This window comes from Blennius ocellaris, assembly GCF_963422515.1.
Source record: "Blennius ocellaris genome assembly, chromosome: 4".
Taxonomy (NCBI): domain Eukaryota; kingdom Metazoa; phylum Chordata; class Actinopteri; order Blenniiformes; family Blenniidae; genus Blennius; species Blennius ocellaris.
The window spans coordinates 17197244-17220555 of NC_137653.1; the positions used below are offsets into that span (position 1 = coordinate 17197244).

The following is a 23312-nucleotide window of genomic DNA, read 5'->3' on the forward strand; positions in this document are numbered from 1 at the left end:
GACATTATGTGTTGTTGGTTTTTTTTTACACGAGATTCTGGAATAACTCCGTTTTACACCTCAAAACTGATTTTATTATGTATTAATAACCTATATAAATATTCCTAACTATTCACACAATAATGATTTAAAAACCCTTCCTTAAACCCCAGGAGTTGTGATTTTCAAGCTATTTCAATAAGTGCCTAATAAATGATTGAATCAACAACAATTCTGAGTGCAAGCATACGTTTACCATTTACAAAATAACTACCTATCTTCATGCTCATATTTCCAAATACACAGTTTTGGTGGAAACATGTGATTGATGTGAATAGTTAATACGTGTCTTTATTGTGGACTTTAAAAGGTTAACGCTTGAGTTTTTTTCTTTTTTTTCTTTGACAGCTCTTGCCATCATGTTTCAGAGTGAGAATGAAGCACAACCTTCTACAGCTTTGGCGATGGAACTGACGTGTCCAATATGCTTACAAATATTTTCTGAGCCAGTCTCTCTTCCCTGTGGTCACTTCTACTGCTTTGACTGTCTTCAGACTATGGGAGAAGGCCTCGACCAGCACAGCTGCCCAGAGTGCCAGGCTGAGTACCACTGTACCACAGCCCTTGTGAGAAACACAAAAATGTGCAGCATTGTAGAGACTTACAAAACTGCAGCTGGGAAAGTTACCTCTGCTGCAAACCTTTCTGATTCAGAAGTTTCAGATACAAAATGCATTGAGGATGTAGTAACAGCTGGAGAGAATGAAGGAGAGAGTGCCAGTGCAGCGGGAGGAGTTCAGATTGGGTCGACATCCACAGAGCAGGCTGTTTCTATTGAACAGGAAAAGAGCAGTCACAAAGACAGTCACAGTCACAGTGTGGATATGTCAAAACCCAAGTTTAATCTTGCATCTCAAGTCACTGAGTTGAGCCTCAAGTTAGAGATGGCAGAGGAAGTCCTGAGGAAAGAAAAGGACCAGGAGCTGGCCGCCACAAATGCTCAGCTGAGAGGGAAAGTATCCAAACTGTTAGAACAGATCAGGGATTTGTCGCAGGGCTACTGTGAGCAGGTGACTCAGCTGGTTGAGGAGGAGTTAGGCCCAGGCGAGGCCACTGTGTGCAGTCGTGTCAGTAAAGCCTCTGCACTGACCAAGCAGCTGAGGCAAGCTATGCTCAGAGCAGAGTCCCTGCTGACTGAGGATGATGCAACAGCATTTACTGATGAGATGCAAAGTCTACAACCTCATATTGTGGAGTTGATCGCCAAACCAATTGGAGAAAAAGAGAACGAGGATCCCGTTGAGGCAAAAATAAACTGTGCACGAGCCTGTGCCCAGATGGAAATCATGAACACACAGCTGAGACAAGGACTCGGAGTGATTCAACGCTTTCTTCGGAACACCATCAACCCATCAGAGGTGACCTTTGACCCTGAAACAGTCCATCCGAACCTTCTTCTCTCAGAGGACTTGAAGAAAGTGACTTTCACCGCGGTCAAACAGCCCTACCCATCTTCTCCTCGAAGGTTCACCAGCTTCTTCCAAGTCCTCAGCACCCAAAGCTTCTCTGAAGGCGATCATCGCTGGGAGGTGGAGCTTGATGGCTCTCCATGGATCGTTGGTTTGTGCCACAGTGAGAAGCTGGCACGTAGTGGGCTGCCGTCTGCACTGGAAAGCAGCCAGAGCTCCTGGTGTCTCATGTGGTTTAACAATCTGCTGTCAGCCTTTGACCGGGGCCACAGTGTACCACTGAAGAAGACCACAATGTCATGCAGGCTGGAGATCGCGCTGAGCTTCAAGACCAAAACACTGAGCTTCTACAACATCAGCCCCACCAGTGGGAAGACTCATGTGTATACGTTTAAGGCTGGCATGACAGAACCAGTGCACCTTGCTTACAGGATGATGTCGGGACACCCGAAAGCCCATGTCACTATTTATTCATAATGATGAGCGCTTGTTCAAAAATTGTCACATTGAGTGACAAATACTCAACACATCACCTGATCTGTATAACAAAGGAATATAGCCAAACAGTGGCTCGATTTTGTGGCATTAACTTGTATAATAATAATATAATTATTGCAAATTATTATTGTATGGGTGTCTTTCAGGGTGCCTGTCATGATTCTCATATAAAACAAGTACAATAGAACACAAAATGTGTAAAATAGTCAAATCTAGATTACAATACAAATTGTACATGGTTAGCATACATCGACTCAAGTTTCCCCAAAGGGAGTGAGGTAGGCTGAACAGGTGACTTTCTAATTTTGTTTTGAAGTGAGGGAGTGAATCCGTGCTGCTGAGGCCTGGGGGGATAAAGGAGTTAAGGGTTGAACTCCTCACCCCAATTGGTTGTGAGATGAACAGAGGGAAGAGTTTGAATATAAGCATTTGTGCAAATGTGCTGATGGGAAGGAGGTCAGAAGAGTGTGAAGTTTTGAAAGGCCCTGGAGATGAAAAATATTTGACTTGCTATAAAACAGCAATGCGCTCGAAATAATGTGATACATGGTTGTTCAATTAAAATAAAATGCTTTGGAAACTTAAACGTGTGTCCTTGCTTTCACTTTGTATAGAATAGAATAGAAAGAAATACTTTATTAATCCATGGAAAAAATTATTTGCATTTTGAAAGTTAATTAAAATCGAAAGTAATATTAAATATTATTATCATAGTATTAGACTAGTATAAGCATATAAAAATAAAATGAACAGAAATGCACAGCAAACCCCATTTACAAAGAAGAATTATACAGTGTGATGGCCACAGGGAGAAAGGCCCTACTGTGGCGCTCTACTGCACTTTGGGGGAATAAATATCGCAAAATATGTGATAAATGTGATTCAGCGAGTCATTTCACACACGCTTTGTATGGGCTTGCGAGAGCGTAATGCATTCCTTAATTTGAAACTCTAAAACCGTTTAAAGAAGCAAACCCACTTCCGGGTGAAATCTCGCGAGACTTGTGACGTCGCCTCGCGTCAGGTGACCACACGGGAAATTTCTTAACGAAAGTCTGAAACTGAGCCATGTCCCCGAGAAGCGAACCAGTCGGCGGTAACACCGGGTTTGACAGCGTCTGAAGCTTTCCTGGAAGCCGTATCAGCGACTCGCGGTCCCGCAGCGGAGCCTGGCCGTGGATTGAGTCTTCAGAACCGGTAAGATGTTGATGTTTACAACCCGCCGCTCTCGCAGCCTTGTGGGCGGACGTTTGTTTTGAAGCTAACTAGATCCGCTCGGCTACGTGTGGTCTAATAGGAAGCTTTGTTCAGCTCCAACACTTGTCATCATATCTGCATTTGTTCAATCAGCTAAGTCGAAAGTTACTCCGGCCGCAGTTCACGCCAAGGAAATCATCACAGTTCATTTGAGTTGCCTGTTGGGATTAAAGCGAGATTGTCGGGCCGTGATCAACACTCACCACTGCTAATATAAATCTGTCCTCCTGCCAGCTTTATTTACGACACCCGCGTTAGATAATCTGCTGCAACTCGCCTCCTGTCCATCCGGTGACCTGACGTAAGTAAACACTGCTCGGATTCGTTTAGTTTTACTGTTTACTTTCTTGTAAACATGGCACCACGCGTGGCTGGCGGAGCAGCAGCCTGCCTCGTTACATAATGATTTTTAAAGGGATCGGAGCTGTGGCAGGTCCCCCTTTATACACCACAGCCCCCTGATGTCCTAAATGTTTCTGACTGAAGGGGAACATTGCTTTTTCAGTCGCTGTTTGTGTGTCTTCAAAAGACACACACACACACACACACACACACACACACACACACACACACACACACACACACACACACACACACACACACACACACACACACACACACACACACACACACACACACACACACACACACATTCATGTCTACATTGCAGCGATAGTCTCTAATTAATGTCGACAGGAGGAAATCCCACACACAAACACAAAAGATCAGGTAATTACATGTTCAACAAGTTTGGTGGTGAAACTGTGGGCATGTTGATGTGGATCATTGTCTGTTTTCTGGAAACATCAGAATATAATATAATAAATATTGCTGGTCTTGAGCAAGAAAGCGATCGGGAGGAATTGGGATCAGGATCTGTGGCTAAAGACTGTATGAACTGCATACAAAACTGAAAAGGACAATAAGGGATTGTGAATGATAAGCACTGTATAAACCTGATTTAAGGCAAGTATATCATGAAGGCATATCCCAAGTGGCATTGGTACAGTATTTATGTTTGCATGTGAACAATTTGTTTTAGCAAGATTTGGGGGGTGGGACGACATGCAGAAGTCCAGATCACAAGACTGTTAATCACTGCACCTCGGTCTGACCTCAGTCACCATCGACTGTCATCAAAATGTCAAGAATCATATTTACAAGGATGGGAAGTGACATAATGAGCAAAGCATCTTTGGGGAATAAGCAAAACCGATTATTTAGTTAATAAAATATACATTTTGAAACTTGTCGTCTCCAGGTGCAGACACGATGCTAGCCACAGTGACTGCTGTGGTTGGATTTGCTCAGAACAATGGCAGCGTCACGCCGACTCCATTGGAAAACACGTCATCTTTTCCCACTTGGCAGCAGGATACTGCAGCCAACATCACCAAGCCTCACAAATGTCTGCAGATTCTCTATGAGGACGTTGGTGACTCCAGGTAACCGCCAGCCCTGATTATACAAGAAAAGGTGTAAAAAAAAAACATGTAAATGTTGGTGTGAGCGGCTTTACTGTTTATTCGAACTGACCAATTCATACATGTTCAGACTTTTGCTGTTTTCCAGACAGACCTGTGTTATTCTTTTCACCTGTGTGTCTTAGGGTGCGGTTCTGGGACATTTTGCTGCTTGTGCCTAATGTGGCCTTCTTTATATTCCTGATGTGGAAGCTGCCTTCAGCCAGAGCAAAGATCCGACTCACCTCCAGCCCCATCTTCGTCACTTTTTACTTGCTGGTAGGACACGAAAAAATCAAGTTATAATGACGAGTTTGCCATTTTGAGCTTGATGTCATGCTACAACTCACCGTTATGAGAAACATTGATTTTCCTGAACTGTTGTATTGAACCTCGAAAAATGTATCAGTTTAGTGTTATCAGCGTGAAGTAACTTTTGCTTCAGGAAACGATGTCATCCAGCCAGCAAATTGTTTGATTGTGGTGTGACATGTCGTGTACACTCTCCCAGGTTTTTGTCGTGGCCGCAGTTGGGATCACCAGAGCAATCGTGTCTATGACCGTTAGCGCGTCCAGTGCTGCCACCATTGTTGACAAAGTGAGTCTCCATGATGCATAAAGAGCACTTTTTTGAATAGGTTTTTGCATGTAATTCATAATGGGACACCTCATCCTATGTGTAAAGTGGCCAGTGGGTCGGTTAAAGGTTTGTTTACTTGTGTCCCGTTTTCTGATAAAAGCTGGGCAACGCTACTTAATGTTTATCAGCAGACTGTATTGAAAAAAAAATGTCAGTCTTTATCTCAATGTCAGACACTTTGATTACACTGAGCATGTCAATGTTCAAATATATGGCACTAAACTAAATCCAGTGTTGGATTTGGACGAACACATTAGCAATAAGATGTATTCTTTGGTTATATAACTACTTTTTTCCCCCTTTGTTACCAGTTTAAATATTTCTTTTTTTAACTTTAACTAACTAAATAGGATTTGATGTTACATATTTAAAGCCACTGTCCAAATTCCAATTTTCTGGCTTCACATTTTATTGCTTTGAAGAAGTCTGTCGTCACGTACTCGTGCTGGGAATGTTGTGTGACTTTCCCTTGTCACGAGATGCTCGTGCTTCCTGGAACTGGAACGGCTTTGTTTGAAGACACTCGGATCAATTTCATTTTTTGTTGTTCTGTTATTTCATTTTACTTCAGTATATCGCCGTCACTTGAATGTAGGGGAGGAGGAGGCCTGATAGCAGTGAAGCCTTTCATGTTAAAAGGAAAGACATGCTGACATTCCTCACATACCAGACAGCTCTGTGAAGTTCACAGCCCTCATCCACCATGGGGGGAGGGGGGGGGGGGGGTGTTAACATAATTATTGGAGCTTGATCTGACCTGTTGTACATGTCTTTGGTCAATACGTGCCACAACGCAGCTGCTTTTAGCACAGCGCACGCAGCCTCTCATCAAGTCTGTTTCTCTTCAGGTGCTGTGGGAAATCACACGCTTCTTCTTACTGGCTATTGAGCTCAGTGTCATCATCTTGGGGCTGGCTTTCGGTGAGTTGTTCCAGTTCTCATTTACTGAGTAACGTTTCTACTTTTTATCTGAACGAAACCTCTTCTTTTTTTTCTCAATCCCATGTGTCTTAGGTACAAATGGTAAACCTCTGTTATCTGTGGGTTATTGAAGTATTGTTATAGATTTTGATTCAGACTTTTTTTTGTTTTTGTTTCTAATATAGAAAACACAACGTCAAGAGAAAACATATGTAGAAAATAAATGAAAATTTTAAACTTCGGAAGCAACATGAAACAAATTTCAACCAAAACAAACTATCATTGTACCACATTAATGATTATTTGTGGCAGAAAAAAAGAAAACTGGATTAGGAGAGGCTTTTGTGAGCAACTGTCTTACCTTTCCCTCAGTACTATATATACTACTTTAAAATAAAAGCCTCTGCAACTTACCACACAATATACATTTACTTGGTTTGATGTTCTTTTGTTACCCAAAACCAAACCACAAGAGCAAATAATCCTACTTTAAAGATAATTTCTTATAACCTATCTATAACTGACTTATCTGTACACGAATTCTGTATTTTGGTTTGTGAGTTGTTGTTTTTTCTGATTCTAAGTGTGCACCATGGTTGTGCTCTGTTTTAGTTGGTATTCCCCCATTTTCTACTGAGTAATATAATTGAGGAAGTGCGTACTGAACAGTTTGTAATATTTGCATTTCACAATGAACTTTGTCTTCCTCGCTCTCCTCTGTGCTGCTTTTGCACCGACATATTTTCTCTGTACTTTCCAGCAGTTGCAATGTAATGATAATTTATTTAAATCCTCCTGTATCATCAATCTCAGGTCACCTGGAGAGCAAATCCAGTATAAAGCGTGTGTTGGCCATTACTGCTGTGTTGGCGCTGGGCTATTCCATCACACAGGTAATCGCAGATACAACTCTGATTAGATATTGTTTGTTGGCAAACTTGCGTACATTCTCCCCCTCAATGCAAGTTGAAGTAAATGATTGATCGCTGTAGGGCACGTTGGAGATCCTGTATCCAGACAGCCACCTGTCAGCTGAAGACTTCAACATCTACGGTCACGGCGGACGCCACTTCTGGTTGGCGAGTTCCTGCTTCTTCTTCCTGGTCAGCGACATTTAACTCAGTGACATAAGTCAGATTGGGCCACATTTGGTAACTGTTTTTCTATTATTTTTTTCCCACAACTAACTGATGATTGTCTCCTTGAACAGGTATACTCCTTGATTGTGATCTTGCCTAAAACTCCAGTGAGGGAACGGATATCTCTGCCTTGTAAGTGAGACTTTCAGCAAAGACTTAAATTGGAGAAATGTACACATTTAAAACCGGAATGTGGGACGATATTGTGCTTCAGGTACCTGCCATCATCTGACATTTATCTGTGTTACCCATTTTCACCATCGGGTGTGACGCATCAGATGATTTTTTTTCTCGTCTTGTAATTGTTGCATTGACAGCTATCCCTGTCCAATACCTCTGATCATTTGAAGTTGTGAAACAAAGCAGAGATTGTTTAATTAATCAACCTTACTTTTCTTGTAATAAGGAGGAATTAAAACTTCATACCAGCGAGAGCGTGTCGCCCTCTCTGTTGTGCAAATAGCCCGTAAATGATCTAATGTGGTTGAGCGTGTGTTCTGCTCTCTGTTGATTCATGTTTTGCTCCAATTCTTCAGCAAAGAGGAGTTTCTATGTGTACGCTGCCATCCTGTCTTTACTCAACCTGGTCCAGGGCCTGGGCAGTGCTCTGCTGTGTGCTGGAGTTATAGAGGGACTCTGGTCGGTATCACTCCACAACATATCGGTGCATATCGTTATCACAGATGTCGCTGAAGTGATTCAGTGCGTCGGTGCATGTTCTAAAGCTTTTTCTGAAACTGTTCTCTCTCCTCTCAAACAGCTGTGTGGACGCCACCACCTTCCTGTACTTCTCGGCCTTTGCTCCGCTCATTTATGTTACATTCCTCAAGGGCTTCTTCGGGTATGTGATCACGCCACATTCAAGTAACACAAAGTATTTCCCTAAAGTGGCTCACGGGCCAAAAGTGGATCAGTGAGGCGACCTTGCAAAGTGTGAAGAAGACATTAACTCCAATAAAACTGATCACCAGAGTCCGCACTGTTGCAGTGCATGTATGGATTCTAACAATATTGACACAGAGAACTGAACAGCAAATGACAGCAATGATCAGTGATGCAGCGCTGAAAGCTTACTGCTCTACTGCTCTACTGCTGTCTTAATGGTATTGGCTTCAAAGCTACCAGGGGAATTGGTTAAAACATGCACGCTAAAGGCTGCAGAAATCCTTTGACATGGCAGTTTTTGTGCCCGTTAAGTCTTTTTCTTACTTCCTGCCAATGTTTTTCTGAAGCATTTTAAATGATTTTAATCCTTCAATCTTTGATCAAAAGTCTCCATGTGTTGGTGCTTATATGGCGCTACTGCTTGTTGTTAGAAAGCAGTGAGAGAGTTCTCACATCCACCCTTCAGCTTCACTGCTTTATTCAACATGCTGGAGCCGATTCCAACTGAAGGTGACCGTGGACAGGTCACCATTTTATCACAAGACAAATAGAGAGACAGTCACTCGCATATTAAAGATATTAGTATTGATTACCTGTGCTGGTTTTCTGTTGATGACGCCGGATTGTGGTGTTTTTAAATCCTTTTTTTTTTCTCCCCTCATTTCCTTCTCTCCTGCAGTTCAGAGCCCAAAATCCTCTTCTCCTACAAGTCGCAGATGGACGAGCCGGATGAAAGTGACGTCCACCTCCCCCCGACGATCGCTGCAAGCCTGGCTCGCAAGGAGCTGACTGACCAGGGCCTGTACTACTCCTCCACCCAGATCGACGGCCCCGGCAGCTCTCGCGTCGTCGGAGCGTACCTGGACGACGTGGTCTCCGGACCCTATGGGTCCAGCAGCATTAACAGCGTCGAAGCGGACAACTGGAGACCCATCAACGTGTGAAAGGCTGAAGGGGACGAGACAGCCTGATTTGTGTGTGCATGAGAGGTGTGTTGGAAGGGATGGCGATCCGAGAAGGTGGCCAGAAAGTGCGGAACAAAGCCGTCGGGACATTAAGAAAGTGTAGGTTTTTTTTTTTTTTTTTTTTTTTTTTTTTTTTGCTTTGACGCCAGAATACATTAACGAGGGACCTTTACGGAGGCGCCTTTGCTAACCTTTCGCTGGGGTGGACTGTGACTTCAGCAGCTGCTTTTGTAACGCTGTTGCCAGAGTGCAGTGCTGCTACAGCTCCCCACTCGGGGAGTGCTGCCGCCCGCCGTGGCCCCGGCGGTCCTCATGTCGATTCTATTCCACAGCATCCGTAGACGTGGGCGCTCACTGACTTGTCCCACTTCCAGCGTCAAGAACCAACTCGTTCGTCCCAGATCCAGATGCAACCGCATTACTGTGACGACCGTTTGTACATTCCCCGTCAAGGCTTCGAGTAACAGCAGCTCTCCCGTTTTTGACATGCGTGGCCTTGTGTTAGATTTGTGACTGAGCTGGTTTGCACTGAAAACTGTCGATTCATTTTGATGAAGACGCCGTCCCTGCAGTGACCAAGTATTGGCCTGACGCGTGTTGCTGCTGCCGTAAAATAGAAACTCGGCTGCAGGGATTGCCGCTTAAAAACAAACAAAAAACAGACTGTGGAACAAACTATTATTTGATAGCAGATTTTAATCTCTGCTTTTCATGTTGATGTGTTGTTGTTTTTTTTCTTTTTGTTTCAGCTTCTTTTACCAAAACAAATCATTCCGGCCTCAGAAAAAAAGCTAAACATTCCTCAGCTTTCAACATTAAGTAATGTGTGAGATTCAAGTCTGTAGAAGCCTTTTTGCATATTACAATTCAAACATACTTCGATTTTTTTTTCCCAACATACTTTGACAACATAAATTATTTTACTTTGCTTGCTGCTTTTTTAAAAATATTGATTAGCAGAGTTTTTCTACCCTAAACATCACGTGACAGAAATTGACTGGGGGGGAATATAATTATTTTAAATTGTGGTATTTACACAATTTGGAAATTACTGGACAAAGGCAAGAATCTGAAGTTTGCCTCTTATTTTTTTTTTCTTTTTTAAATGTTTGCTTTCATTTCCTTTGTCATTGCTCAGTACCCGTTCTGCCTCCTAAGTATTACAATGACGGAAGTCTTAAAACCACCTCATGTTGTATTTTCTTCATCTTGCCATGACAATGTAATGTATGTACGTTTGGTATGGGTGAATTACTGTATCAGTATCCATGAGTGGTAGTGAGTTGTAAGCAGGAACTATACGGCTACATTTATTTCTCCTAATTTCAAAAGTAACAATACATTAAACACCGTGTGTGTTTCCAAGAGTTCATAGCGTTTTCCCCCACTTCGGTAAACTTGGTATAAAACGTCAGTGCTGATTATCGTTCTATTACTGAGGAGTCATTCTTTCTTTTCAGTATTGAGACCTGAGCTCAGGTGATGCTTTGCGATATTATTCCATTGATCCACGACAGATTTGGTGAAGTCATTCTTGAACTGATGTTTGAATTATCTTATTTAAGAGCAGTGATTGTACAGCTCATATTAATGCCATGTGTTGAGCATTCCATGAACTAAAAAATAAACCATGAACTCTTTCCATTTTTTTTTCTTTCCTATTACAAACTGATCAGCCGTTACCTTATTACTATCAGTTGTTTTGTGTTTTGAACATTTCATAGGCCCTTGTTTCTCTGCCAACACGGTCCGGGCCTCTAAACTTTCTGCTCCACCTCGATTCTTGCCATCTATATTCGTCAAAACTTAACATCTTAATGAGCTCTGTGTTTTTCACACATAATTAAATCAATTGTACAAAATAAACTATCCTAAGCACAGGAATGGTTAATAACTTGGATTTTCCCTGATGAAGATTTTCTACTTTCAGCGTAAGAACAAACCATGTATTTTCAATGTTCCAATGCATTCCTGGCCAAAACATTAGGCCTTTTTATACCTAAATCCTTTTACCTTCATTGAAACTGCCTAATTCTTACCCAGTCTAAGTTCCACAAGGTGCTATGAGACGTTTGGTTCATTGGAACAACGGCATCCCTGATTTCCCGCAGATTTGTAATTTAAAATCTGATCACTATGGAGCCTGTTTTGAGTCCGATAAACTCCTGATGTGGAAAAAAAACCTGTGTAAGGTTTTTGGAGCGTTCGAGCATGATTTGTTATCCTGCTGGAAGCAGCCATCAGACGATGTGTTGGACATGATCAGTAACAATATCCAGGTTGGCTGTTTAGTTTAAATGACGCTCACTTGATTCTAAAAGTGTCCCAGGGTGTGCCAGTAAAATAACAACCACAACACCACCGACGACTTCAACCATCGATACAAAGCAGGGTCCATGCTGTCCATGTTGTTTCTGTCAAATTGTGACCCTACCATCTGAATGTCTCAGCAGGAATCAACATGCATCAGACAAGGCAAATGATTTCCAATCTTCCATGTGAAGTCTCAACTTCAGTTTGTCGCTTTTAGCTGAGAGGAGTGACACCCGGTGTGATGCTGCAGCCAACCAGCTTCAAGGTTTTACATGTTTTGCAGTCAGAGATGTTCCTTGAGTGTAACAAGTGGTTATTTGACGTATTGTAGTCTTTCTGTCATATCCAACTAGTCTGTCCATTCTGGGAACTGGGAACTGTCATTCATTAAATATCTTTATATATAATTCCTCTGCAAAATTAGAAAAAGGGTAAATGTGTCAACATTCTAGGGGGTGTCCGATGAAGGCAGTTATGCATTTCACTGACATTTTTGACAGCGAAAATAATTGGATAATTTAATAATAAATGATTAAATTATTATAACTATAACTATACATATATTATATTAACATGGAATATGCATGTCGGTTTCCAGGTGATAACCAAAGTCATTTGTAGTTTTGTAGTTTCCACGACGTCATTGCGATATCATCATTAATGTGGACGACTGTCAACCTCACATCCGCCACACTCGGATTGAACTACATTTCCCATCAGCCCCTCGTCCCATCGCGATTAAACCACCGCGAATGATTGGACTCGAATCGTTTAATCCAGCCAATGAGCTGTGAGAATACTGCAGCGCCGCAATGACCTTTATTGGAGTATTTTGACCAGCGGCGGCTAAGGCGGCTCCTCCGGCCGCTCTCTGCTGCATGTCTCCCGTTCACTGCGGGACTCGAACCTCCGCCGCCTCGGTGGGAACAGACGGCCGCTCGGAATGGGAGCGCACGGCAGCACGGCGCGGACAGTGTCGTTCGGACTGAACGAAGAGGAGAAGGTCACAGTCATTGAAGGGGTGAAGGTAAATGTGTCCAGGGTGGAATTCACCCACAGAGTTTGAGTCGCTTTGAACGGAGAGTTTTATGGGATCTGTCACCGGTCCCACGTCCTCAACTGAACCCGGGTCAGTAAAGTCACCGGCTGCCTGACGTCTGGAGGTTAACACCATGACAGCTCGCTTTGAACACCACAATAACTCGGCTCCAACTAGTAAATACCATAAAAAACATGACCGCACTCAACAAGACCTTTAATTATTAATAGCAGTAACACTACACAGTGGAGGATATCAGAGGTCAATGTTTTGATACTCTTTATTACATGTCAGCATGTACATTATAATCACAGCTGGCCTCAGATCAGCAAACGGCTTTTAATTCAACTCCATGTTCCATATTGAGGATGTATATTACAGGGATTATGAAGTGGACTGCTGAGTTTGCTGGAACATATTACCTGGCAACATTTTATCCAAAATGTTAGAACTTAAAAGTGCAGCTCAACACCAAAACACAATCCCCTATCATGAACATGTAGTTCAGGTAATATTTCCAGTAATTTGAGAATTAGTAGCTTCCCTTAGAGTTAGTGTGTCTCTCTGTGTCCTTCAGAGTGGACAGTGAACGTAGACTGTGTTGGTCACATGTGGGCAAAGAGGCCCGCACAGCCTGCAAGCCTGTTATCTGCTGTTTATCAAACACACACAGACACGCACACAGTACTGCATGTCTAAATATGTTTTTCTGTTTGCAGTTTTACTGCACCGATTACAGATGTTGATAATGAACAATTAAATCTATTATTTTGTCCTGTTCCAGCTCTCAGACCATGTGCTCCAGCGGATGAGGGACTCTCCGGGGTCTGACAACACCAAGCCGCCCCCCCAGACTGAAGAGGATGCTAAAAAACCTCCGCCAAGTACGTGTCACTCAGACACTATTTCCTTTACGAATTGAGTTTCTCATTTGCAGTCTGACTCGGCATTCGTTGCATTGTATTTGTTATTTCCATTCATTTGGATCTCATCAAAGTTGTGTTTGTCTGCTGTTTGCAAACACGGTTTTCACATGAGAGGGTCAGAATGTAGCAGATTAGAAAACAAACTGATCCAGGTTGTAACTTTGATACGTCTCTGTTTGACTCCCAGATTCAAAACCAACTGGACCCTCCGCATCAGAAACGCAGGAAGAAATGCGAAAACAGTAGGTGCTCCTCGTTCTAAATGTCACTGTCCCTTTAAAAAATTTTTTTTTATTAAAGAACACCTTTATCATTTTGTACTATTTTGTTCTCCCGGCTATCTGAAATCTCTCATTTTAAACGGTAATCTTCCATTTTTTGAATTTGGAAACGTTCATAATGATACACAAATCAGACTCTGAAAGTACTGATGTGTCAATAAATAAGCGCTTTTAGTTCATTGCATGTGGGACAACCCATAAAACGTGTCTATATTCTTAAATTTGTTATAATGCAAGTGTTGACAAAGTCATCTTATAGCTTGACGAGGTGGCAAATTCATGGAATGGCATACACTTGACGGTAATGTACAGTTTTATTTGGGAACATATACGAGCTGAGTGAGCTGTCGGCACCAGCTGTGCTGATTTATACGACTGGCATGCTGCTCTGTTGTAGGAATGCTCGTATAGCTTCCTGGGCCTCTGGGGATTTATACATTCGCCAGTCCAGCAGCTTTCACTCACTGTCGCCATTTACATTTCCTGTTGTAAACTAAACATTGGTGGATTTTAATTAGGGTGAATTTCAAGTAATCTTAAGTTTTAATAATCTTCATGCAGACCTGGGTGACAGATAGGAGTTTATGTCCAATATGCCACTGATTTGAATTACTGAGCTAAAGTGTTTTAACAATTTGTTTTGACTTTATGGAAGTTTTGTAAGTTTTAATGCAGGATTATGAACTTCCTGTGTTCACAGTTCGCAGAACTTTGTGTCTGTGAACACATGGCTAGTTAATTCATGATGAACTTAACTTTGGTGTTCAGAGTTGATATTGAAATGAGACAATTGTTCCATATGAGCAGCAGTTGGAAATATTGTTGTAGGAGCCGAATGTGACCACAAGGTGGCGCCGAATAGCGAATAGCGCGTCAGCCACGCCAAGCTGGGGTCAATAATCCAGAATGGACCAATCACACACTCTGGACCAGAGAGCATTGCTGTGTGGTGTTTGTGAAGTTTCATTACCCATGCTGATGTCGTCTTGTTGTACGGCATGTTTTTTTGTTGTTGTTATTTTTTTTAAGTAGTTTTGTCTCCAGGTATAAATACATTTTAAACCAAACAGAGCTGTCAGACCAGACAGATCATCTCTGCTCGCCAGTGGAGAACAAATCAAGGCAAACGTGACTGCTTCCGAAGGCTTCATCCATAAAATATTTTAGTGCCTTCTTTTCAGAAGCGGTGTCTCTCTGCTCCAACGCTAACTTGCATGTTGAGGAGAATCTCACGGGTTGGATGAAATGTCAAAGGTTAAGAGTTGGTCTCTTCTTTTTCCCCGGCATTAGATTTGAGCGTCAGCAGGCCCTGGTGCGTGAACAGTTAGCCAGACTGGCCCAGAGGGAGAGAGATGCTGCAGCAGCCACAGGCCTGGATGAGATGACCCCTGCCCTCATCATGGAGAAAGGGAAGGCTCATGAGGAGCATGAGAAAGCGAAGATTCTGGTAAGTGAAGCACTTCCGCGTCTGTACCAGGAGTGCACAGTTATTACTGGAGTGAAGTATTGAAGATTAAGTTGTGGCCACAACTTTCTTTTTAACTTTTATCTCTATTTATATTTTTTTTTTCTGAGTTTCCACTGTGAATCTATTCAGTTTTAAGTATTAAAAGCAGCAGTTACTCTTTCACGTTGTGTTTTTGTGGGAAATGTCTCCCTCTACTGGTCAAACTCGGCAACTACTTTTACTCCCGGTCCTCAAGGGAATTGGTTGGGTGGGGTCACGATCAGACAGTTTGAGATATCGTGTCGGCAGACTTTAACTGAGTGCTTCGTGAGGGACAAGTATATTTGAGATATATTAAAGCCTTAGTGCTTTATTGATAAATAACACAAGTTTGTACACCAGCAAGGATCAGACGTATGTATGTTTGTATGTATAGCCTTGACGATGGTGTTCTCTCTCTCTCTCTCTATATATATATATATATATATATATATATATATATATATATATATATATATCTATCCTAAATCGGAGGAGTACCATGGAGGCATGATTTACAAAAACGTTTTGGAGGGCAAATAAAAAACACAACGTAAAAAAACAAATCCTTCACAGTGATTCAGAAGAGGCTGCAGGACAATGAAAGAGACTCCTGACAGTTATGGGTCTCAGCTGCATTGATACCATCAGATTCAAGTGACCATCATGACTCCTCCTGCAGCTGAGTGACTTGACCTTCTTTTGAGCACTTTTTCTCCAGGTCCTCACTGTATTGCTCTATTTTTAGGTTATTGTCACCTGGATGATAGAGACACGTTTACTTCTTCGTGGAATACAAACAAGACTCTGAATATAAGACAATCTCACCTTTTCAGACTAATCTTCCTGGAAAAAAAAAAAAAAATCTTGCTTTGCATTTAGAACGATGCAGTATCACATGTATGAAGGAAAAAAAACCAAGAAACATTGTGTTTTACAGTATGGATGGTATATCTTCACCTCTGTATCAACAGTTTTGCAGCAACAGCCTGATCCCCCCCCCCCCCCCCCCCCAAAACAAACGGATCATCAAGAAAGTTTTTGGTTCTTTGGATGGTTTTGATTATAATAATTGCGCTGATTGTCTGATTGTCACAATTCTTCGCTGTCACCGTGGCTGACGTGCTTATCACCACATACTGCTGTCAACATTCAGAAGATTTCAGAGGATTGATGACGAGTCAATCAACAGCGGAGTGTGTGGGAGTGAAACGGAGGCATGAGCCAGTGAGACAGTTTAGCAGTTTGAAAGACAAAAAGAAAAAAAAAGAAGAAGAAGAAGAAATCTGTGACACTAAGCTAGTCTCCAGGGCAGGCTGTGTATTCAGAAAGGATATATTCTGTGTGTCTATGTGTTTGTTATACTGGCTTGGGGCCTATCACGGTCATCAATCTTCTAGCCAAGCTTATTCGAAGTAGAGAAGCCGTAGCTGTATTGGCCATTTAAAATCGATAGTTTCCTCAAACGCCATGTTTTTTTTATTCGTAGAGTTCCTTGACATGAGCATGCGCAGGGAGAACATGCAAACTCCACTGAGATAGGGCTACTGAACCCAGACTTTATCGTTTGGGGGGACGGGGTAGCCAGACTGAAAGTAGTGTGAACTCCGACTTAATGACCCGTGGGAACAGAAATGGATGCGCTGATTAAGGAAATCATTTGCACTTTTTCGTGGAGGATTTTGTCAGCATTGCATGTGAACAACCGACAACCCATTGCTTATCAGTCATTCTCAGATGTTTCCGTTCCCTTGATTCACCTACAACAACTAAACCAAATGTGAAACTGTAGATTTCCCACCACGCCGCCCCTCCCCCCCGCCTCCTCTCCCCTCTGTGATTGATTTGTCCCGCAGCATCCTTTCAGTGTGCCAACCAGCTGTAATGAATACTGAATGAAGCTGCTGGGCTTAGCTTACACTGATATCGGCTCCCAATGTTTAATAATGTTGCATTGCAATGAGAAACTGAGCAGTTGTGCCTCAGAGCCTTGTTTTCTGCTTCTTCTTCTTCTTTTTTTTTTTTTTTTTTGTCATGACGAGTCAATAAAGCCCCACAGTGTGTGCTGGGTGGAAGCAGATCCTAAATGTGTCAGTGATAGGCTGGAGTCGACGGTATGTGTTGAAGCGAGGCTGTCATTGGTAATGAGTGTGTCAATTTCGGCACTAATAGTTCATTGTGGTTGGCACAATGGTGTAATGGCTCATAGTCGGCTTCAGAAATATGTGATCCTGAGAGTTTGTCAAGAGTACAAATGCAAAACATAAAATCGTCGCTACTTTGAAGCTGGTGGGAAAAAAACAAAAAAAAAAACAAACTCAACTTTTATGATAGGCGATGACACAGTTGTTGCAGACGTGTGAGAAGTCTAGACAGCATGTGATTCAGTGTTTGCCCTTGCTTTCCCACCTTTTCCCCTTTCTCACCTGTCCTTCTTATTGGGTCTCACCTCCGACTCTGTCCGACCGTCGAAACACACAGCCATTACTGTCTCATTTCCTATTCTGCCCAAATCTTAACGTAGCAGAATTCACGACGTCGATTATACAAAATAGATATCCCGGTTTTTCTTGCATCGGCTGGACTTATAAAGAGCTTCAAAGAACTCATGAATCTGATTTAAAAAGCTCCTCCAGTAACAAATCTCTGCGCTTAGCAGGTGGGCTTCCCACTCTTCTTTTGCATTTTCTATCGACCTTGCATCAACCAGCAGCAACACAGCTGGGGGCCCAAAGACCAAGTTTTCTCCCCCCCCCCCCCCCCCCAACCTCCTCCACCACCACCAAGCCTTAAAAGCTGCATAAGTAGTTTGGGAGCTGCTCTCATTTCTCTGAGGAAAAAACGCAGCCACACACGCACTACTGTGACACCAATACACAAACACATGGACGACCCCCCCCCCCCCCCCTCCTTGTTACCCCGCATGCACTCTGGCCTCCCCAGCATGCAGGCACTGTGTTATTGTTGGGGGCGGGGAGGCGGTGCGGGCGGTGTGAAGGCGATACCTTGCCGGGAGAGCCGAGCTGCTCCCCACACTGCCTCAGGCTGCCTGTCACAAACACTCGCATTTACCTCCGCATCTACATCCACCACCACCACCACCACCACCCCTGGGACAGTGCATACTTTATCTCTGTGTGTGTTTCTGCATATGCATACCTGTGCATTGAACTGGCTATTCACATCAGGGGGGGACGTGTGTGTCTGCGGCAGGAAGATATCTACTTGCAAAGGTTCATTCACAGTTCAGTCAATACTATATTCTCAGTTGTTAAACATTTTAGACTGTAATGTGCATTTTTTTTTTTTTTTTTTGTCAGAGACTCGAGCATCGGTTTTCTCGCTCTCTCGTTGAGCCAAGTGTGGACTGTTATCTCAATGTGAAGAGCTCAAAGTGCTCCTTAAACCTCAAAGTGCTTCTTAAACTCTTCTTGCTTCAAATCCCCAAATGAGTATCGGCAGCTTTTATTGCTAACCTGTGGATGGAAACGTGGCGTGTTTACAGAGAAGGGATCAAGCAGGGCTGCTGAAGTGGAGGGTGGAACACCATCTTCACCAATCACTTTTCTTTGGTATTTGTTGCACTAGTTTTCTTGGTAACTGGTTTAAGCTCTGAACCTTGGAATAGTTCACATTTTCCCCGTGTGTGGCATTTCCTTCTTCAGAGTTTGTGAAGTCATTTTTATGTGAATAAAAAGTGTTTATTAATGAGGTGGGGAAATACAATTTTAACATTTTTAGAAGAAAATATTCCATATTTAAGTTATTCTCCCCTCAAAAGGCAACTGATTGAATTGTGTGCTAAATCTATCTTTTAGTTTGAAAGTTGTCCACAATGATGATGAAAACTGAAATATTTTTTTTTGTAATATACTGAATTTCACTGGTAATTTTGAGGTGTTGGACTGGGCTTGACACAAGCAGAATGGGTTTTGTCAGGGTACCTCAGCCCCCTCCTGTTATCGGCGTTTTCGGGGTAATTGGTGAGTCAACTGACCGTAAATGCGCACTTGTGTATAGGTGAATGCGTCTCGCCTTTAAGGACGAAACAATAGACGGAAGCACGCTAACTCTAAGTCTTGTGATAATCTTCCTCTGCCTCTTGGTTAATGTCAGCTGGGATGGGCTAAACCCCCCTGTGACCCCACTCTGGCTAAAGCAGATATAGGAGGTGGTTGCCGGTTGATTCCATTTAGATTAGCCGATCACATTTTTGGATTCTGTCCATGTTTCCTGCGTTGCCGTGATACTCCATGTGTCCTTGCTGCCCGGTCTGCATGCCGCTTGGTGGTACGTTAGAGAAAAAGCTTTCGCACTTCTTTTGGTCTTGCGACACAATTTACTCTCTTTTATTAATGTCGTCACAGCAGCAGACGTTGACAATGAAAATGCATTGAATTAAGTTCTGTACTTGCAAATGTGAGAGGGACAGTATGGTGGAGCCAACGACCCCTGCATTTTCCCTTCAAATGCGAGTTAAAGTGAGAATTTCTTTACTGTATTTATACTATAAAGAGCCTCTGAGTTTTTAATTTGCAGCCAAAAGTGTGAATCTGTTGTGTTCTTGCATTTTCTTTCTCTCCACTGGCTCCCTCCTCCTCTGGCTCATAATTGTGGGACCTCTCACTTCATCTACAAAAGAGATGCTCCCAAGGAGTGGATCCAACTCGGCTTTTTTCAACACGTCATCCCTTCGCATTCTGAAACTATATTTAACAGAGGCACCTGGAGTCAAGACACGCAGGAGATGACAAGTTACATTAACACCTTGTCTTTTCTCCTCTCCTTTCTTTCATTAGCACCTCCTGTGTTTGTCCCCCCCCCCCCCCCCCCCTGCCTGTTCTCTCCACCTCAGAGGTGTCATTTCTGCTCCAAGTAAAATGCAATTAGAATGCACAGGTATTCAGGGCTGAGTGTCTCGCACACGTACACATTCAGACAATAACAAGCATCTGCTTTAAGCTATTGGATTTCAGAAACCTCCAGGTGGATGAGCAACAGAATAGATTTTGCATACCTGTGTGCGAGGGGGTGGGAGGGGGGGGTGGTGCCGTGGGTGAATGTTCGTAGTCCTGTTTATTAAAAGCCGTCTTTTATCTGCTGTCTCCAATGAAAAACAGCGATAAACAACAGCATCTGGTTTAATTTAGATCTGTTTAGCAGACTTTAATAAATCTCGGCGCATGCTTTTGAAGTGAAGAATATAGAAGGTGTCGGCAAGCAATAGAGGAAAACTGATACGTGTGAATAGATCACATAATAAAATCAATGAAGCAAGACAGACTGTCTCTGTAACAACCAAGCTTCTTCTTTTTTTTTTTTTTAATACAGAGGGAAGGAGTTAGCGTTAGTTATATGGCAGATATTGTCAGGTGTTGCAAAACAAAATTAATGAAATTGCTGAAATTGTATATTGTAAACTCGAATGAAGAATTGTCGGAGAAGCCAGTCCCAGCTGACGATGAAGAGAGGCAGGGTACCAGTCCATCACAGCACAGACACAGAGACAGACAGACAGACATATTCACACCTATGGGCATTTCAGTGCCTTAAATGCGCGTTTTTGATCAATCTAAGGATTTTCCTTGTTTTGTTTTTTTTTACAATGAGGGCACATGCTAACCACTACAACCTGTTTAGGCTGTCAAGAAGTTTATTTACCCCGGCAACAATTGTCATCATGACCAATTACATATTCCTCCTGCGTCATCTTGTCTTGATACTCAATACTTAATGTTGTGTTCGAAACCCGGGGGTGACGTTTCTTTGACTCCCACTAACTCAACATTAACAGACGGCACTGCTGTCAAATCTGCCATCGTTTGCTTACGATCGAAATTGCTCACTATGCTAATCATGCCAAAATTATTTTGCAAAGTCTTGATTGAAGCTGTGTGAGGCTGTAGGCTGTGACATATTTTGACAGAAAAACAAATCTGCAGTTCATTTTTTTTTTTTTTTTTCCAACTCGTTCACACTGATATCATAAAATGGGAATGTTGTCTGTTTTTGGCACTTTCAGTTTTCAACGTGTGACGAACAGTGTTTTGCTGATTGGGTCAGTCACCGTGTCCCTGTTCTACCACCTCCCCCTCCTTCCTTTAACACCTTTCGAAGGATGCAATATTTGAAGACAACGCTATTATGTCCTCTATTATTTTTTCAAAATAATGTATCTTACATATTGCGCCCGTGTACATTTGTACTTTCAAAGAAATCCAGCTGAAGGTTTTTTTTTTCCTCTCCTTGCTGTGTGTAGTTCCATTTTCTTGTATATTTTTTTAATTACACTGGATGCATATTTTCGATCGTACATCAATTGTGTGTTGTGTTGTTACCATGTCTGCCTGGTCCGAACTCCACACACTCGGCCACTAGATGGCATTGTTGAAGCACATTTGCTCGTCCGTAGGGCTCCAAGCAGAATGAATGTCTTGCTCTGCACAGCAACACGTGCTCCAGGGCGACCTCTTCTTCCAGAATTCATTCCTCATCCTCCTCTGTCCCCCGTCCTCACTTTTGTGTGTGTTTTACGTGTGCGTGTGTGTTTGCACGCGAGCACGTGAGCGATGATTTGAAGTGAACCGTTTGAAGCTATGTCCAAAAGAATGATGATGGAAACTGGAGCGAAAAGTCCAGACTTTGAAATGACAAACACTCGGACCGCAGCGGTTGAGGCCACACATGTGAACAGTAGTATCCAGCGGCTGCAAGGGGACGCCAAGAAATGACACTCGACAGTGGTGGGAAATGTGTTTTTCCTCTGAATATGGAGCCTTTCACTTTCAAGACGTTCTTGCTAACAGGCAGCCCTCCCGCTGTCTGTTCTGAAAGACATTTGTCCAATCACTTAATATAATTCCCTCTAATAGATCCGTGCTGCTGTTTCAGCACAGTGCCTGGCTTCTATCGATTCCCTTCAAACCACAATGCGTTAACTGTTTTCTTGAGCTCCATGATTACACACGCCGTTGGAATTTCTACTATTACCAATTAACACATGTATATTTTTTTTTACAATCCCACCATTTCATGCTTCCTTACTGAACTCGCCGTTGGTTACATTATTCTGTCAATCCTCATCATTTCAGCAGTCGGTGTTTTTGAACCAGCAGATATGTTCATGGTATTTCAATCTGTTTCACTGGAGCGAAGATGACAACAAACAACTTGTATAATTAGAAATCCATCGTTGGGCAGATTACCAGGAAACGCAAATGGGACTGTCACAGTACAGTTGTCACCGAGAACACTGGCTTCCTCCTGCAGTCTTAAAGCATGAGCTTGAGATGAATTGGTGGCTTAGAATTACCTGCCCGGTGCATGCGAGTGTGTGTGTGTGTTTCCAGTCTCTGTGTTTGGACTGGCAACATGTCCAGGATGTACCCTTCCTTCCAACCCCCAGAGCACAAATAATTCAGATAAAGCGCCATAAATGTAGGCTTTGATTTACATCAACCCTGTACTTTACATTTGTTTGCAAATGTCGCCGATTTATTTTGAGATTTATTCACCAGCATCCATCTTGTTCCTCTATTAGCCAAGAGAGGTGAAGCTTTTAGCTTTTAGCTTCGTCAACAATGTCTGAGGTCGGGGAGTGGCAAAGGCAGCAAGTATGTTGAAGCATTACGCTCGAGACGAGCCAGAGAGCCGGCAGAAAGAAAACATGGTCAGCAAGGGACTGTGGGACCTGAAAGAAAGAGAGGAGAGATTTGGGGAAGTGGTGTTGTGAACGATTCAGATGTCTGACAGTGAATGCCAGCCCTGCTTGTTAGCCAAAAACAGACAGAGGAGGGCAGAGGATAAAAAGACAATGGGTGAAAGAGGAGGACAAGGGATCAATGAAAACAGACCAAAGAATTTAAGACGTGTCAGTGGAGTGAGGAAGGTTTATGGTGGCATTGGGCGGCTGGATATCAGCCTTTAACACAGTTCTGCCTTTGGAATCCGTGAGGGTGACATTCTGTGAATGTACACATGTGCACACACAGTGGGGGGGGGGGGGGGGGGGGGGGGGAGACAACCTTAATTTGTGTTGTATAGAGATTCAG

At 42.8% G+C, this 23312-nt stretch overlaps 3 protein-coding genes across 3 annotated transcripts in view; all 3 read left to right on the forward strand.

Moving 5' to 3' along the window:
- Positions 1 to 398: 398 nt before the first annotated feature.
- Positions 399 to 1925, forward strand: trim107 (tripartite motif containing 107; the record flags this gene model as incomplete). The annotated part of the gene is made up of 1 exon (XM_080494390.1): positions 399 to 1925. One exon carries the CDS (start codon positions 399 to 401, stop codon positions 1923 to 1925), a length of 1527 nt encoding a protein of 508 aa, XP_080350516.1.
- A 1080-nt stretch (positions 1926 to 3005) lies between these two features.
- tpra1 (transmembrane protein, adipocyte asscociated 1) lies at positions 3006 to 9313 on the forward strand. The gene is made up of 11 exons (XM_080494529.1): positions 3006 to 3143; positions 4465 to 4648; positions 4813 to 4945; positions 5178 to 5264; positions 6155 to 6227; positions 7041 to 7120; positions 7220 to 7330; positions 7438 to 7498; positions 7903 to 8005; positions 8127 to 8207; positions 8931 to 9313. Exons 2-11 carry the CDS (start codon positions 4476 to 4478, stop codon positions 9193 to 9195), a joined length of 1167 nt encoding a protein of 388 aa, XP_080350655.1. The 5' UTR covers positions 3006 to 3143; positions 4465 to 4475; the 3' UTR covers positions 9196 to 9313.
- A 3042-nt stretch (positions 9314 to 12355) lies between these two features.
- chchd6b (coiled-coil-helix-coiled-coil-helix domain containing 6b) overlaps positions 12356 to 23312 on the forward strand; it is a 60636-nt gene continuing 49679 nt past the window's right edge. The window contains exons 1-4 of the mRNA XM_080494675.1: positions 12356 to 12556; positions 13353 to 13452; positions 13682 to 13736; positions 15066 to 15222. Of these exons, the coding sequence (XP_080350801.1) occupies positions 12473 to 12556; positions 13353 to 13452; positions 13682 to 13736; positions 15066 to 15222 (396 nt within the window). The 5' untranslated portion in view covers positions 12356 to 12472. The remainder of the gene's footprint in view (positions 12557 to 13352; positions 13453 to 13681; positions 13737 to 15065; positions 15223 to 23312) is intronic.